This window comes from Nicotiana sylvestris, chromosome 11, assembly GCF_000393655.2.
Source record: "Nicotiana sylvestris chromosome 11, ASM39365v2, whole genome shotgun sequence".
NCBI classification, from domain to species: domain Eukaryota; kingdom Viridiplantae; phylum Streptophyta; class Magnoliopsida; order Solanales; family Solanaceae; genus Nicotiana; species Nicotiana sylvestris.
In genome coordinates, this window is record NC_091067.1 from 65,844,283 (window position 1) to 65,863,604 (window position 19,322).

The 19,322-nt window shown below is 39.6% G+C and overlaps 1 protein-coding gene across 1 annotated transcript; it reads right to left on the reverse strand.

Moving 5' to 3' along the window:
- Positions 1–6,214: 6,214 nt before the first annotated feature.
- LOC138881121 (uncharacterized) lies at positions 6,215–6,952 on the reverse strand. Its single transcript, XM_070161321.1, has 2 exons — positions 6,901–6,952; positions 6,215–6,657 (listed from the first exon to the last, which is right to left on the reverse strand). The coding sequence occupies exons 1-2, from the start codon at positions 6,950–6,952 to the stop codon at positions 6,215–6,217; spliced, it is 495 nt and encodes a 164-aa protein (XP_070017422.1).
- Positions 6,953–19,322: the final 12,370 nt, after the last annotated feature.

Consider the following 19,322-nt stretch of genomic DNA (forward strand, 5'->3'; position numbering starts at 1 on the left):
GCATTTCTGGACATACTAGATGCAGTCTGTTTCCATGGTCATCCAAAAATAACAAGCCCGGAGTATCTTATTTGCTAAGACAAAATCGTTCATATGTGGACCGCAGGTCCCAGCATGAATTTCCTCTAGTAGCTTGGATGCTTCCTTTGCGTCGACACACCTTAGTAATCCCAGATCAGGAGTCATCCTATACTGAATTCCTCCGCTGTGAAAGAAGTTGTTGGACAATCTCCGAAGTGTACGTTTCTGAGTAGGATTTGCAAGATTTGGCTACTCTTCTTTTTCCAGATGTTCCTTGATATCATGAAACCAAGGCTTTCCATCTGCTTCCTCTTCGACATGTGGACAGTAAGCTGGATGATCATGGATCTTTACTAGAATGGGATCTATGAAAATTTTGTCTGGATGATGTATCATAGATGATAGGGTGGCGAATGCATCTGCGAACTCGTTCTGGACTCTGGGAACATGTTGGAACTTCGTCTTCATGAACCTTTTCCTCAGTTCCTGTACATGATGCAAATACGGGAGTATCTTGGGGTTCTTGGTTGCCCATTCTTCTCGTACCTGGTGTATAAGTAAGTCTAAATCTCCAATTACTAGCAACTCTTGAATGTTCATGTCAATGGCCATTTTGAGCCCTAGGATGCAGGCTTCATAGTTGGTCATATTTTTGGTGCACGGGAACTTGAGTTTGGCGGACACCGGATAATGCTGACCGGTTTCTGATACTACACTGCTCTTATTCCAACTCCTTTGAAATTTGCTGCTCCATCGAAAAACATTATCCAATCGTCATAGGATTCTGCAATGTCTTCTCCTATGAATGATACCTCTTCATTAGGAAAATACATTTTCAGGGGTTCGTATTCTCCATCCAGTGCTTGTGAACTCACTCAAGCATAACGGATTCAGGACATTTATTAAGGAATAAATGTATTTCGACATTAAGGAATCACTGCTTAACGAATACTAATAGGGTTAATTAAGGAAAGAAATCAGTTTAAGACAAATTGATTCTTGCCATATAAGGGGATAGTAAAAGAATTAAATAAATAATGAGACTAAGTACAAAATATGCTTAGTTTTGGGAAAGGATTCAGAAAGGAAAACATCACAATAAAGGAAAGGAATCAATTAATTTAAACAAATGAGTAAAAAATTTGGGTTTATAAGTGAAACCCTTTGCAATCAGTCGCAACATTGAGTGAGTCAGAATCAATCTAGAAAGGCTCATGTTTCTGCATCTCAACATATAAATAGCAAGGAATGAACAGGCATGCAGGGTCAAACATGTTGACAAAAAGAAGCAACACAAACATACAGTAGTAGTAGGGGTAAGCTAGAATTTAGTAGTAAAAGAGACCTATTCGAAGTACAATAGTCAAGTAGGTCAAGTAGTCACATACAATCAAAAGTGAAGAAGAACATAGTAACATGTAAGATAGTCAGAAACAAGTAAAGACCTTCAGACTTATAGTAATAAGAGAGGAAAACTCTTTTAAGAAATTAGGGCTTCGATAGTAGTCGAGTTTAAGAGATGATAAGAACTCAGAATCAGATAAGTCAAACTAGAAAAAGATAGTCAGAAACAAAGAGCTTAATCAAACAAGTAGACATTCACACAAACAAGAACAATTTCAGAACTCAGATAAGACCAAAAAGCATCTATGGTTTTCAATATGCTCAATCAAGTAGAAGGAAAGCATAAGCAAGTCGTTTTAACATAGTAAAATCATAAACAACATTAAAAATCAGAGAAGTGATCTTTAAAAGAAGTTAAGAGAAACCCTAATCATTGAAAACATGAAGAGTCATTTTGAAAGAAAATCGAAGAACATTCAAGAAAACACATAAGAAGTTCGTAATAAGCACAAATCTAGGATCGATCTGAAAGAAAATCAAAAGACCTTAAAGCTAGAGTTTCAGAGAACCCAGAAAAGGTGAGAAAGATCTTGAAATTCACCGATCTAACAAGAAAAGTCAAGGATCTGACTTGAACGACCATGGCTGGCCGGAGAAAGACCAGGGATGGCCAAAGAAAGGCCATGAATGGAATTTGAGTAAGGACTGGACAATATTTCTTTGAGATCTGTCCATGAAATCACACGAACGAGCCACCAAAGGTTGTAGGGACGGTATATATCTCAAATGGTCATGGGAGACCATGGATTAGGTGGGGATTGAGGTAGATTAGGGTGAAATGGGGCGGCGACGGATAAGGTATATGTGTGGCTGCAAAGAGAATTGAGAGTGGAGGGGATTCAAAGGTTGGGATTTGGTGAAAAGTGAATTAGGGTAGAGGGTCGTTTGGGATTAATTATGGTAAGGGGTAATGATGGCCGTTGATCTGAATGATCAACGGCATGGATTAAAATAGTTAGGTGGGGAATCCGTGTTGGGCTGGTTTAATTGGTTTAGGGTTCGGGTTTAAATTGAAATTGGGCCGAGAAAATTGGGTTCAATTTGGGGTTAAATTTAGGCTAAAATTGAAATACTATTGGGCTATTATTTAAATAGCCAGTTTTCCCCTTTTTAAATTTATAAAAATAGTAAATAATTTTCTGAAAACAAACTAAAGGCATTAAAAAGATTTATAATATATAATTAACAATTTAAAATATAGGATCCCATTTTATAAATGTGAAACCTGGTTAAACCTTAAAAGGGCTAATATTGCAATTATATGCAATTTAGCTTAAAAAATAAAACTGTAAAAATATGCAAAATTAACTTAGCCATATTTTGGCATAAATATAAAGATCCAATAAATGAATCATCAAAAATAATAATTTTGGAAATAATTATTGGATTTTTATGGATGAAAAAGGGAAATAAATCGATTAAAAAACCTTTAAAAATTATGGAAAAATATTGACATGCTTATGTATATGTATGCATTTATATACTATTTTAAGGTTGTTTTGCTTATATGAAAATATATAGGGAAAAATTGGGTATCAACACGGAGCTACTTCAACTTTCGGAATTCCATTCCGACCCTTGGATCAAAATCTCACTATCGAACTGTAAACTTCAAAAATTCGACTTTGGTTATTCGAAGCCTAAATTAGCTACGGTCCCCCAAAACACAATCCGATCATGTCCCTAAGCCCGAAATCACCCAACAGAGCTAACAGAACCATCAGAATTCCATTCCGAGCTCGTCTTCACACTGTTCCGACTACGATCAACTTTCCAACACTTAAGCTCTCATTTAGGGACTAAGTATCTCAAAACTCTCAGAAACTCAAAACCGAACATCCCGACAAATCAAAATAGCAGAAATAAATATGGGGAAAGTAGTTAATAGGGGGTCGGGGCGTTAATTCTTAAGACGACCGACCGATTCGTCACATCCTCTTACACTTAAACATTCGTTCGTCCTCGAACGAGCAGAGAGACATACCTGAAGTAGTGAAAAGATAAGGGTAATAACTGCGCATATCCTGCTCGGTCTCCCAGGTCGCCTCCTTGACAGGATGACCCCGCCACTGAACCTTTACTGATGCAATGTTCTTTGACCCATCTTTATCACTTGTCTGTCCAATATTGCCACTGGTTCCTCAACATAGGATAGATCCTTGTCCAACTAGACTGAACTGAAATCCAACATGTGCAACAGATCACCATGATAGCTCTGGAGCATCGAAACATGAAATATCGGTTGAACTCCTACCAAGTTGGGAGGTAAGGCAAGCTCATAACCAACCTCCCTAACACACCTCAATACCTCAAAAGGGCCAATGAACCACATAATCAACTTCCCTTTCTTCCAAAAACTCATAACGCCCTTCATAGGCGAAACCCGAAGTAGAACCTTCTCTCTAACCATATAGGAAACATCACGAACCTTCCGGTCCGCATAACTCTTCTATCTGGACTGGGCTGTACGGAGTCTATCCTGAATTACCTTAACCTTCTCCAAAGCATCTTGTACCAAGTCCTTGCCCAATAATCTGTCCTCACCCGGCTCAAACCAACCCACCGGGGATCTACACCGTCTACCATATAAAGCCTCGTACGGTGCCATTTGAATGCTGGACTAATAGCTGTTATTGTAGGAAAACTCCTCCAATGGCAAGAACTGATCTCAAGACCCTCCAAACTCAATCACACATGGACAGAGCATATCCTCGAGAATCTCAATAGTGTGCTCGGACTACCCGTCCGTCTGAGGATGAAATGTTGTACTCGACTCCACTCGAGTAACCAACTCATGTTGAACGGCTATCTAGAATCGTGATGTGAACTGAGTACCTCTATCTGAAATGATGGAAATTGGAATACCATGTAGACGAACAATCTCCCGGATATAGATCGCTACCAAACGCTCCAAAGAATAAGTAATATACACAGGAATAAAGTGAGCGGACTTGGTCAGCCAATCCACAATCACCCAAATAGCATCAAACTTTTTCAAAGTCTGTGGGAGCCCGACTACAAAGTTCATGGTGATCCGCTCCATCTTCCACTCTGGAATCTCTATCTACTGAAGCAACCCACCCGGTCTCTGGTGCTCATACTTCACCTGCTGACAGTTAAGGCACCGAGCTACCAATCCAACTATATCTTTCTTCATCCGCCTCCACCAGAAGTGCTTCCTCAAATCTTGATACATCTTCGCGGCACCCGGATGAATGGAATACCGCGAGATATGGGCCTTCTCCAGAATCAACACCCGAAGCCCATGAACATTGGGTACACAGATCCGACCCTACATCATCAATACCCCATCATCACCAATAGTCACATCTCTAGCATCACCATGTTGAACCTTGTCCTTGAGGACAAGCAAATGAGGGTCATCATGCTGACGCTCCCTGATACAATCAAATAAGGAAGATCAAAAAACCATGCAAGCTAGAACCTGATTGGGCTCCGAAAGATCCAATCTTATAAACTGGCTGGCTAAGACCTGAGCATCCATCGCCATAGGCCTCTCCGATACTGGTAAATAAGCCAAACTCCCCAAACTCTCTGCCCGACGAGTCAAAGCATCGGCCACCACATTGGCCTTACCTAAATGATACAAAATAGTGATATCATAGTCCTTCAGTAACTCTAACCATCTCCTGTGGTGCAAATTTACATCATTTTGCTTGAATAGGTGTTGCAAGCTTCGATGGTCAGTATAAATCTCACAAGGAACACCATACAAATAATGACGCTAGATCTTCAGGGCATGAACAATGGCAGCTAACTCAAGGTCATGGACTGGATAATTCTTCTCATGTACCTTCAACTGTCTGGACACGTACGCAATCACCCTACCATTCTGCATCAACAACTCTCCGAGGCGAATCCTCGAGGAATCATAATAGACCATATAAGACCCCGAACCTGTAGGCAGTATCAAAATTGGGGCTATAGTCAAAGCTGTCTTGAGCTTCTGAAAGCTCGCCTCACACTCTTCCATCTACTGGAATGTAGAAGTCTTCTAGGTCAGTCTGGTCATAGGGGCTGCAATCGATGAAAACCCCTCAATAAATTTGCGGTAGTAACCCGCAAAGCCAAGGAAGCTGCGGATCTCTATAGCTGAGGATGGTCTGGGCCAACTCTACATGGCTTCTACTTTCTTCGGATCCACCTGAATACCCTCACTCGACGCCATGTGGCCTAAGAATTACATGGAATCCCACCAAAACTCACATTTTTAGAACTTAGCATACAACTTATTTTATCTTAAGGTCTGAAGCACTATCCTCAGGTGCTACTCATGATCTTCCTAACTCCGGGGATACACCAGAATATCATCAATAAGACAATGACGAACGAGTCAAGATACGACCGGAACACATTGTGCATCAAATGCATAAAGGTTGATGATTGTCAGCCCAAATGACATAACAAGGAACTCGTAATGACCATACCGAGTCCTGAAAGTAGGGTTCGGTATATCTGGATCCCGAATCTTCAATAGATGGTAACCTGAGCACAAGTCAATCTTAGAAAACATCCATGCGCCCTAAAGCTGGTCAAACAGATCATCAATACGAGGCAAATGATAATAGTTCTTCATTGTAACTTTGTTCAAATGGTGATAATCAATACACATACGCATATAACCATCCTTTTTATTCACAAACAAGACAAGAGCACCCCAAAGTCATACACTGGGCTGAATAAAACCCTTATCAAAAAATTACTGTAACTCATCCTTCAACTCCTTCAATTCAGGAGGAGCCATACGATATGGAGGAATATAAATGGGCTAAGTTCCCAGCAACAAATCAATGCCTAAATCAATATCTCTATCAGGCGGCATGCCTAGAATATCAGCTGGAAACACATCAGGAAAATCCCGTACCACTAGGACTGAATCAACTGAAGGGGCATCAATATTGATATCTCTCACATAAGCTAAATACACGTCACACCCATTCTTAACTATACAGTGAGCTTTAAGGAAAGAAAAAACTCTACTGGGAGTGTGATCTAAAGTACCCCTCCACTCAACACGCGGTAGACCTAGCATAGCCAGAATCATAGTTTTGGCGTGATAATCAAGAATAGCAAAATGGAGCGACAACCATTTCATGCCCAAGATAATATCAAAATTGACCATCTTGAGCAACAATAAATTGGCTCTGGTCTCAAAACCACTAAGAGCAACCAAACATGACCGATAAATGCAGTCCACAATAAGAAAATCTCCTACAAGAGTAGAAACATAAACATGGGAACTCAAAGAATCCCGAGGTACACCCAAATATGGATCCAAATAAAAAGACATATAAGAGTAAGTGGAGCATGGATCGAATAGAACCGATACATCTTTGTGACAAATTAGTATAATACCTATGATGACAAAATCAGAGGCAACAACCTCGGTACAGGCAGGAAGGGCATAGTATCTGGCTTGGCCTCCCCCTCTAGGGTGACCTCTACCTCCCTAACCTCCACCTCTAGCTGGCTGAGTAGGTGGGGTAGCAACAGGAGCTGTAACCATAGCCTGAGAACTCTGCAGGGCGTACTGTGGTTAAGAAGTCTGTGAAGGCGCGCTTCTCCCAAGTCTAGGGCAATCCCTCACCACATAGCATGTGTAACCACACTCAAAACATGCTCTAGGAGGATGTGGTGACTGTGACTGGCTCGGGCCAGGTCAGTTGGACTAACCTCTGAAAGCACCCCGCACATGAGGCGTGCTAGAAATCAGAGGTGCATAATATGGCTCCTAAGGTCTAGGAGGAGCTGGAGCACCACTGGCTATTGGAAGAGCTAAATGAACGGGGCGACTCATATAAGCCCTACCATGACAACCTACAGCTGGGGCACGGGCACCAGAATAATGGCCCGACTCTCGAGACCTCTTGGCCTCCCTCTCCTCTCTCTCCCTAGCATGCATACCCTCAATCCTTCCAGCAATGCTCACCACCTGCTGATAAGAAATGTCCATCTCCAACTCACGAGCCATGCTAGACCTGGTGCTGGGAATAAGCCCCTCAATAAACCAGCGAACCCTCTCGCGAACAGTAGAAACCTAGGCTGGGGCATGTCTAGCCAAGCGAGTGTAACTAACAACATACTCTGAGACAGTCATAGCACCCTGGCACAAATATTCAAACTCTGCGCACCATGCGTCCCTGAGACTCTGAGGAACAAACTCTCTCAGGAACAGATCTAAAAACTGGGTCCAGGTCAGTGTAGCAGCCTCATCCGGACTGTCTAACTCATAGGTGCGCCACCACTCATAGGCGGCTCCTCTAAGTTGGAAAGTAGTGAAGGAAACCCCGCTCGATCCTGATATACCCATGGTACGGAGAATATGGTAGTACTCCTCAAGAAATCCCAAGGCATCATCTGATGCTAACCCACTGAACACCAGAGGATCATACTTCTTGAACCTCTTAAGTCTCCGCTGCTCATCCTCTGAAGCTACTGCCCTATCCTCGAGCTGAACTGCCACTGCAGGCGGTACATGAATAATCTCTGGGACCTGATCAACATGCACTCGATGCTTAGGAGTGCGGGCGGCGGGAGTCTGTGCTCCTCCCCCCACCTGATATATGGCTAAAGCAAGTGGAAGCAACCTTGCCTGAGCCAAAGTGGTATACATGATTATGAACTGCGCAAGAGTCTCCTGAAGAGCTGGAGTAGTAGTAGAAATAAGTGTATCAAGTGCATGGACTTTGGCTGGAACTACAAGTGGTACCTCGGCGGCAGCTCGTGCAGGTGCTATGGCTGCACCACATGCGCGTCCTCGGCCTCTACCCCGGCCCCGACCCCTGACGGCTACAGTAAGAGGCGCGGGTGCCTGATCATCTCGGGTAGCGCATGTCCTCAGGATCTGTGAGAGAATAGAAGATGGAAGTATAGAATTATGACATCAAATCCGGCATGACATGGAAATCAAATGAAGTGGAATTTTCCTAAAAGTTACACAGACTCTCGTAGATAAGTACAGACGTCTCCGTACCGATTAGCGAGACTCTAATAAACCGGCTTGTGATTCATGACTCCTATGAAACTAGAGCATTGATACCAACTTGTCATGATCCCGGTTCACCCTCCATGAACCATCATGATGAAACTTAGTCCCTACGACTAGGTAAGCCTAAAATGCGGAAAATAAACCATTTTGCGGAAGAAAACAGTTTAAACAGAAGTAGAGTAATAAAACAACATTTAAAAGTGTTGCACGACATACACAACATTTAACTCTCAAAACTAATACATATTCCCAAAACCTGGCAACCCATAAATCACAAGCTAATGATACTACATAGTGCTCTTACTCCAGAATAGTCTAAAACAAGTAAATACAGAAGGGATGTAACTACAAGAGAGAATGGAGAAAGACTACTCGGTCTGCAGATACGACAGATATACCTCGAAGTCTCCGAAGGGTCGCCTCGCCTCAAGGATGGTAAGTTTGACTCGAAGTACCTGGATCTGCACATGAAAAACATGCGCAGAAAGGGCATGAGTACACCATAATGGTACTCAGTAAGTGCCAAGCCTAAACTTGGTCGGGTAGTGACGACGAAGGTCAGGGCACTACTGAGATTAAATTAATATAGAGATGATGGAATAAGATAAGCAGTACAATTGAGAATCTACACTAAGAATTTAATACAGGATAATAAGGAATACAATAACTGAAACAGAGATAAAGACAATCACAAGGAATATCACTCATAATAAGGATGATAACTGGGGATCTCTCAGTATCCCCAATATATATATGTCGGGGATCTCTTGGTATCCCGAGGATCTCTTGGTATCCTCAATGTATACAAGCGATCTCTTGGTATCCCGAGGATCTCTTGGTATTCTCATCATATACTAGGGATCTATTGGTATCCTCAATATATGGTCTAGGGATCTCTTGGTATCCCACACCTCAGTTCAAATCATAAATACGTACATGGGATCTCCCGGAATGCCGTCCCGTAGTCCTAAAGTAAAACACACAACAACAATACAAAAATCCTCAATTAAGCTCAATTTCGTACCAAGAAAAATAGGAAATTCAAATTTAACATGCTTCACATAATTCCATTAGGGTAGTTCAAGCAAATAAACAGTTAACTCAATTAGACGTGCTTTTTCTAAGCTAATAACAGGTGTAAATTGCAAGTAAAATGGAATAGGAAAAAGGAACACAATTGAAATTACTTAAAGAAAATCGGATTTTCAATAATTAGCTCAAGTATGAACTAGTCACCTCACGTACAAGGTATTTCAATTATCAAATATACCAAATCCTAAGGGGAAGGTCCCCCACACAAGGTTATGCAAGCCACTTGCCTCGAACCAGCTCAAAATCAACTCGAAACCAAGTTCTTGCCACAAGTACTCGACTCTAAATGTCCCAAATCTATTCAATTCAATTTCATAATGTAAATAATAATTCAAGTAACTAATTCTACAAAGAAATTCAAAGCTAATACGTGAAATTAGGTAAAATGACCAAAATGCCCCTCAAACCTACATCTCGGAATCAGGTAAAATTTACATTTCTAGAATCCTCACACTCTCACAAGTTAAGTCATACCAAAAGTACCAAAATTGGACCTAAAATGGTCCCTCAAATCATCACTCAAAGGCCTCTAATTAGTCAAGCCCTAACACACAAATTACCACTGATTTTCCTTAATTTTTCATGCTTAAATTGATAAAAATTATTCCAATAACAGGTTTAGGGACCAAAGACCTTACCCCAATGAATTACTCTGAAAATCCCTCTTGAAAAGTGCTCCCCAAGCTTCTTCACGGGTGAAAAGAGGAGAAAAATGGCTAAATTTCGCGAAGGCAAGAATTTATATATTTCTGCCCAGTTATTCCGCTTGTGCTTCCCTGGGACTACATCTGCGGTCCCTCTTCTACGAGAACATGGTCGCATCTATGACTTTTCACTTAAAGCCCAGCTTCCGCACATGCGGTTAACTCTTCGCAGATGCGGGGTCGCTTCTGCGATGAAGCTCCCGCTTCTGCGGACCCTGCTGGCTTCTCCCTTTTCCGCTTCTGCGATCTCTTCAGCTCTTTTGTGGCTCCGGACCTGCGGAACCCAACTGCATGTGCAGTTATGACAGATACCAACAGCTGAAGCTGCAACTCCAAACTTCAAATCCTTTTGTCAACCATCCAAAAATATCTCGAGGCCTCCGGGACCCCAACCAAAAGCACAAACAAGTCTAATAATACTGTCCAAACTTATACCAATCCTCAAAACACCTAAAACAACATCCAAACAATGAATCAACCAAGGATTCAAGCCTAATAACTCCGAAACTCAAAAAAATACTCTTTCAATCAAAAAGTCTATGAAGCCTCGTCTGAATGACCTGGAATTTTGCACACACATCACATTCAACACTACGGAGCTCCTCCAACTTCCAGAATTCCATTCCGACCCTCGGATCAAAATCTCACTATCGAACCGGATCACCCAATAGAGCTAACGGAACCATCAGAATTCCATTCTGAGGTCATCTTTACATTGTTCCGACTATGGTCAACTTTCCAACACTTAAGCTCTCATTTAGGGACTAAGTGTCTCAAATCTCTCCGAAACTCAAAACCGAACATCTTGGAAAATCAAAATAGCATAAATAAACATGGGAAAAACAGTTAATAGAGGATCGGGGCGTTAACTCTTAACACGACCGACCAGGTCATCACACCTGGCCATCGCAGCCCTGGTTTCCTCCCTCCTTATTCTCCCTTAGTTGTATTCAGTGATTTTTCCGGCCATGTTGGTCTTGATGTTGTCAGACAATCGTAGTAGATGCTCATGACTAGTGACACCTCGATGTCAGGCTGCTTTGTTTTAATCACTTTATAAAGGTTTATTATTAAATAGCTTTGATTTTATCCTAAGAATTGAAAGCATTGATTGATTTTAGAACTTTGTCGGCTGGCCTAGTTCCATGATAGGCGCCACCACGATCGGGTTGGTTTTGAGGTCGTGATAGTGATAAACCGATTATTGAATCTCCATTACATGAGTTAATATCTTGATAAAATCACATCTAATTGTGCCAGCAGCAACAATGAGAACCTAAGGTTGCTTGTTTCCCAAAGATTGATATGAAGGTCCAAAATTTGTAGCGGCAATGAAAATAAATATACCTTTATCCATTGCAGCAAATGCAGCAATAGCAATAGGATATTCATATAGCAGAAGTGAAAATAAATGAGCCTAATGACAAGGGCAAGACATCCACAACAATCTGCAATTGCGTGACCCATTGCAGCCAAAATATCAGAGAAGGTACCATCTCTATCTCAAATAGCATTGTACACGGCCACATGAGCCTTTGGAGCCATGCCTATAGCAGTGTTGGGGGCATAACCAAAGTAAAATTCACGCTTTACAAGAAGTCTTCCAACAGTAGAGGAAGTGTGACTTTTGTGTCCTTTTTATCATGTCAGAATTCATTGTGATGGTAAGATTTTTGAAATTAGCTAGTATGCCTTTATTAATTAATGATCTCCCATGAGTTTCTTGTTCCGCAAAGAAGAATTAAACTGAGTGACACTCTCACATCATCATTTCCACCTTGATAGAACTTCATTCATGTTGTCACCATCATCGTAGTTTTTACTCTCTGGCCAAACCCTTGTATAAACTAAACCGATGATAACATATTTTCCATAGTGTGACTTTAACGATGCACTAGACATTGAGTTGAGTTCAAGTAATTGGGATGTGTGGCTAGTCTAAATTTTAACTGTTATATCCTTTATTGAAAAAAGATAACCTGGAGAATTCTTGGAGGATTCGTGCTCGAAAGGAGAAAGACTTGCATTGAAACCATGTATGAATTAGTGAAAAAATATATTGGTTTTGAGGAAAAGAGGAAGTTCCTGCTAGATGTATTGCCAAGACTTGCATTAAGTGCATTTTTGCAAGATATATTTACATTGAGTGCATTTTTGCCTGTCAGCTTCGTGCAAATTAAGTTCATTTCCCCCCTCCAACTTCGTGCAAATAAATGCATCTTTTCCTTTCAAATCACAGGCATTAGTGAACCTGCAGGATATTTGCAACTTCATATGAAATTTTACTCCAAAAAGAAAGAAAAGATCTTCGCAATTATCCACTATGCAAATTACGTGCATTTTTAGGACTTGTGGCAATAAATTAAAAGAATGAAAAAATGTCATAGTATTAGCTAATCTTTGGCACTATGCCACCTAGAATATGACCGAAAAGCACCCTTCTTATATCTTAATCAGTTGTGTTTAACATTCCTTTAGTAGCAGTTAATTTTTGGCAGTGATCCATTTATGACTCTGTTCCAACTAGTGTGTGACTAAAATCCTGTAATTATTTTAAATTAGCACCCTTCTTAGTTGAACTTGTATTATATTTAATTTATGTTGGTATACTGTTAGCAAATTACTAGTTTATGTTTCTTGGGAGTTGGTGGTCTTTAAATGCAAATACCAAGTAATAAAATGCAGTGGAATTTTCCTAACAGTTACACAGCCTCTCGTAGATAAGTACAGACGTCTCCGTACCGATTAGCGAGACTCTAATAAACCAGCTTGTGATTCATGACTCCTATGAAACTAGAGCTTTGATACCAATTTGTCATGATCCCGGTTCATCCTCCGTGAACCATCATGACGGCACCTAGTCCCTACGACTAGGTAAGCCTAAAATGCGGAAAATAAACTAATTTGCGGAAAAAAACGGTTTAAACAGAAGTAGAGTAATAAAACAACATTTAAAAGTGTTGCTCGGCATACAAGACATTTAACTCTCAAAATTAATACATATTCCCAAAACCCGGCAACCCATAAATCACAAGCTAAGGATACTACATAGTGCTCTTACTCCAGAATAGTCTAAAACAAGTAAATACAGAAGGGCTGTAACTACAAGAGAGAATGGAGAGAGACTCCTCGGTCTGCAGATGCGGCAGATATACCTCGAAGTCTCCGAAGGGTCGCCTCGCCTCAAGGATGGTAAGTCTGACTCGAAGTACCTGGATCTGCACATGAAAAACATGCGCAGAAAGGGCATGAGTACACCATAATGGTACTCAGTAAGTGTCATGCCTAACCTTGGTCGGGTAGTGACGATGAAGGTAAGGGCACTACTGAGATTAAATAAATATAGAGATGATGGAATAAGATAAGCAGTACAATTGAGAATCTACACTAAGAATTTAATACAGGATAATAAGGAATACAATAAATGAAACAGAGATAAAGACAATCACAAGGAAATATCACTCATAATAAGGATGATAACTGGGGATCTCTCAGTATCCCCAATATATATATGTCGGGGATCTCTTGGTATCCTCAATGTATACAAGGGATCTCTTGGTATTCTCATCATATACTAGGGATCTCTTGGTATCCTCAATATATGGGTCAGGGATCTCTTGGTATCCCGCACCTCAGTTCAAATCATAAATACGTACAGGGGATCTCCCGGGATGCCGTCCCGTAGTCCTAAAGTAAAACACACAGCAGCAATGCAAGAATACTCAATTAAGCTCAATTTCGTACCAAGAAAAATAGGAAATTCAAATTTAACATGCTTCACATAATTCAATTAGGGTAGTTCAAGCAAATAAACAGTTAACTCAATTAGACGTGCTTTTTCTAAGCTAACAACAGGTGTAAATTGCAAGTAAAATGGAATAGTAAAAAGGAACACAATTGAATTACTTAAAGAAAACCGGATTTTCAATAATTAGCTCAAGTATGAACTAGTCACCTCACGTACAAGGTATTTCAATTATCAAATATACAAAATTCTAAGGGGAAGGTCCCCCACACAAGGTTATGCAAGCCACTTGCCTCGAACCAGCTCAAAATCAACTCGAAACCAAGTTTTTTCCACAAGTACTCGACTCTAAATGACCCAAATCTATTCAATTTAATTTCATAATGTAAATATAATTCAAGTAACTAATTCTACAAAGAAATTCAAAGCTAATACGTGAAATTAGGTAAAATGACCAAAATGCCCCTCAAACCTACATCTCGAAATCAGGTAAAATTTACATTTCTAGAATCCTCACACTCTCACAAGTTTAGTCATACCAAAATTACCAAAATTGGACCTCAAATGGTCCCTCAAATCATCACTCAAAGGCCTCTAATGAGTCAAGCCCTAACACACAAATTACCACTGATTTTCCTTAATTTTTCATCCTTAAATTGATAAAAATTATTCCAATAACAGGTTTAGGGACCAAAGACCTTACCCCAATGAATTCCTCTGAAAATCCCTCTTGAAAAGTGCTCCCCAAGCTTCTTCACGGGTGAAAAGAGGAGAAAAATGGCTAAATTTCACGAAGGCAAGAATTTATATATTTCTGCCCAGTTATTACGCTTGCGCGGCCCTGGGACCGCATCTGCGGTCCCTCTTCTACGAGAACATGGTCGCATCTATGACTTTTCACTTAAAGCCCAGCTTCCGCACATGCGGTTAACTCTTCGCAGATGCGGGGCCGCTTCTGCGATAAAGCTCCCGTTTCTGCGGACCCTGCTGGCTTCTCCCTTTTCTGCTTCTGCGATCTCTTCAGCACTTTTGTGGCTCCGGACCTGCGGAACCCAACTGCATGTGCAGTTATGACAGATACCAGCAGCTGAAGCTGCAACTCCAAACTTCAAATCCTTTCGTCAACCATCCAAAAATATCCCGAGGCCTCCGGAACCCCAACCAAAAGCACAAACAAGTCTAATAACACTGTCCAAACTTATACCAATCCTCAAAATACCGAAAACAATATTGAAACAATGAATCAACCAAGGATTCAAGCCTAATAACTCCAAAACTCTAAAAAATACTCTTTCAATCAAAAAGTCTATGAAGCCTCGTCCGAATGACCTGGAATTTTGCACACACATCACATTCAACACTACGGAGCTCCTCCAACTTCCAAAATTCCATTCCGACCCTCGGATCAAAATCTCACTATCAAACCGGATCACCCAACAGAGCTAACGGAACCATCAGAATTCCATTCTGAGGTTGTCTTTACATTGTTCCGACTATGTTCAACTTTCCAAAACTTAAACTCTCATTTAGGGACTAAGTGTCCCAAAACTCTCCGAAACTCAAAACCGAACATCTTGGCAAATCAAAATAGCAGAAATAAACATGTAAAAAGTAGTTAATAGGGGATCGGGGCGTTAACTCTTAACACGACCGACCGGGTCATCACACCTGGCCATCGCAGCCCTGGTTTCCTCCCTCCTTATTCTCCCATAGTTGTATTCAGTGATTTTCCGGTCATGTTGGTCTTGATGTTGTCAGACAATCGTAGTAGATGCTCATGACTAGTGACACCTCGATGTCGGGCTTTCTATTAGCACTGTTGTTTCGTTTTAATCACTTTATAAAGGTTTATTGTTAAATAGCTTTGATTTTATCCTAAGAATTGAAAGAATTGATTGATTTTAGAATTTTGTCGGCTGGCCTAGTTCCATGATAGACGCCACCACGACCGGGTTGGTTTTGAGGTCGTGATAGTGATAAACCGATTATTGAATCTCCATTACATGAGTTAATATCTTGATAAAATCACATCTAATTGTTCCGGCAGCAACAATGAGAACCTAAGGTTGCTTGTTTCCCAAAGATTTATATTAAGGTCCAAAATTTGTAGCGGCAATGAAAATAAATATACCTTTATCCATTGCAGCAAATGCAGCAATAGCAATAGGATATTCATATAGCAGAAGTGAAAATAAATGAGCCTAATGACAAGGACAAGACATCCACAACAATCTGCAATTGCGTGACCCATTGCAGCCAAAATATCAGAGAAGGTACCATCTCTATCTCAAATAGCATTGTACACGACCACATGAGCCTTTGGCGCCATGCCTATAGCAGTGTTGGGGGCATAACCAAAGTAAAATTCACGCTTGACAAGAAGTTTTCCAACAGTAGAGGAAGTGTGACTTTTGTGTCCTTTTTATCATATCAGAATTCATTGTGATGGTAAGATTTTTGAAATTAGCTAGTATGCCTTTATTAATTAATGATCTCCCATGAGTTTCTTGTTCCGCAAAGAAGAATTAAACTGAGTGACATCTTCACATCATCATTTCCACCTTGATAGAACTTCATTCATGTTGTCACCATCATCATAGTTTTTACTCTCTGGCCAAACCCTTGTATAAACTAAACCGATGATAACATATTTCCATAGTGTGACTTTAACGATGCACTAGACATTGAGTTGAGTTCAAGTAATTGGGATGTGTGGCTAGTCTAAATTTTAACTGTTATATCCTTTATTGAAAAAAGATAACCTGGAGGATTCTTGGAGGATTCGTGCTCGAAAGGAGAAAGACTTGCATTGAAACCATGTATGAATTATTGAAAAAATATATTGGTTTTGAGGAAAAGAGGAAGTTCCTGCTAGATGTATTGCCAAGACTTTCATTAAGTGCATTTTTGCAAGATATATTTACATTGAGTGCATTTTTGCCTGTCAGCTTCGTGCAAATTAAGTTCATTTCCCCCCTCCAACTTCGTGCAAATAAATGCATCTTTTCCTTTCAAATCACAGGCATTAGTGAACCTGCAGGATATTTGCAACTTCATATGAAATTTTACTCCAAAAAGAAAGAAAAGATCTTCGGAATTATCCACTATGCAAATTACGTGCATTTTTAGGACTTGTGGCAATAAATTAAAAGAATGAAAAATTGTCATAGTATTAGCTAATCTTTGGCACTATGCCACCTAGAATATGACCGAAAAGCACCCTTCTTATATCTTAATCAGTTGTGTTTAACATTCCTTTAGTAGCAGTTAATTTTTGGCAGTGATCCATTTATGACTCTGTGCCAACTAGTGTGTGACTAAAATCCTAATTATTTTAAATTAGCACCCTTCTTACTTGAACTTGTATTATATTTAATTTATGTTGGTATATTGTTAGCAAATTACTAGTTTATGTTTCTTGGGAGTTGGTGGTCTTTAAATGCAAATACCAAGTAATAAAATTATACATAACTAATTAAAATTTTATTGTTTATTTCAACCTCAAAAAATAAGTCATTACGACATGATCCACGTTTATCATTCGCAAAAAAATGTACTTTATTCTTAGTATTTATTTAGAGCTTTATTTCAATAACATTAATATTGTTTTACAAAACTATGTACTACATGACCAAATACTACTAAAAAAATTTAGAATTAGCTACGAATTTTTTTGCTAAATTGCATGTAAATAATATGTTTTTTTTAAATATTCTATCATTAATCCATCGCAAAGTAGGATTAATAACGAGTTTTGCTGTTTAGCTACAAAATTTGTTTATTGTTAATTCTTATTTTTTTAATTGTGAAACATACATGTGCACAAAAAAACTAATATATTTTAGATGGGGGACATGTACTTCGGCTAAAAGGAGGGTATAAATACTTATCTTATGGATTTAAAAAAGGAACTTTTGGCCGCACTCTGACATAGGTAGTTAGAAAGAGAGTAAAGAAGCACATGGCTCCAAGTTTTCAATGGTGATTGAAGATTTGTCGAGAGTTCATTCTTATGTTTATTTTATCTTCTCTTTTATTACCTTCGATCAAGAAAATACTCTAATTGTCACGACCCCAAACATGCCGGTCATGATGGCGCCTATCACAGGCAAGCCAATTCAACATTTAGAACATCGAGTTCTTTTTATAAATTCATTTTTCTAAAACAAATTAAAGCACAAATCTTTCATTTTTTTATATATCAACAGAAATATGCGGAAAACAATACGAAAATACATCAAAACAGCCCGAATCTGGTGTCACTTGTCATGAGCCACTAAGTACAACTAAACACTATCTGCTTAATACAAAACAAGTCTGAAATAACAAAGTACTAGTATATGAAGGAGAAAGGCAGGGCTGCGAACGCCGTGCAGCTACCTCGCTAACTCCGGAAATACACAGAAGTTGCTGAAAACTCTCACTCTGATGCTTTGTCACTGGATCTGCACACAAGGTGCAGGGAGTAACGTAAGTATGCCAACTCCGTAAGTAACTAAAGTAAATAAAGTATGAATGCAATGACGAGCGTTTAAAATCATTTGCATACTTTATCAAGAATCTCAACTGATATATCAAAGTCAAAATCTACAGTTCAATAACCAAATACCTCGTAGAAACTCTAGTTTCAGTGAAAATCCTTTAAAACATTTATTCAACATTTTTCAATAGAGGCTCAGCCTAAAAGAAGAGTGAAAATAGAAAATCTCATAAACAAGCCCCTTGGGCAAAGTATCACTCATAGGTATAGCCTCTAGGGCAAACCTCTCAGTCCCTCGTGACTCAGCTTTCGTCAATATGTACTCACACTCACCACTCTAGCTCAATATATATCTCGTAATAATAACTGTTGTGGCGTGCAGCCTGATCCATAGTATATAGTCGACTATGCTCACCGGGGTGTACAGACTCCGGAGGGGCTCCTACAGCCCTGTAAGCACGTGATTTTTGCTTCACGGACAATTGCTCCAAAAGAAAATAAAAATAGTGACAAATGACTTCACTGTACAATTTTTCGAGTTTTCCGTGACATGTGTTGTTAGTCATTTGTGGGTCTGTCCATTTCGCATTTAATCATTATCAAACAAAATACAAAAAATATGTGTCATTAAAAGAAAATGCAAAAATATATATGTGCACCGTCCGTTCTAGGTTGTGATTTAACTTAAACATTTTAATTTGGTGTGATAATTATGTTGAAGTGCTACATTGTTGTTGTTTTAATTTCATTTGTTTTATTATTATTTTGTTATTTTTTTTAAAAAAAATAGAAAACAAAAAGAAAAGAGTTGAAAATCGGTTTGGGCCCAAAAATGAAACAAAAAAACAGGCCCAAACCAAGCACTCA

What these genes read in the sequence shown, in the direction of transcription:
- LOC138881121 (XM_070161321.1), bottom strand. Translation starts at nt 6,952, where the DNA reads ATGGTTACAGCTCCTGTTGCTACCCCACCTACTCAGCCAGCTAGAGGT. An exon ending in TCAGCCAGCTAGAGGTGGAG is followed by an intron (nt 6,658 to 6,900) that starts GTTAGGGAGGTA and finishes CTACTCTTGTAG; the next exon opens with GAGATTTTCTTATTGTGGAC.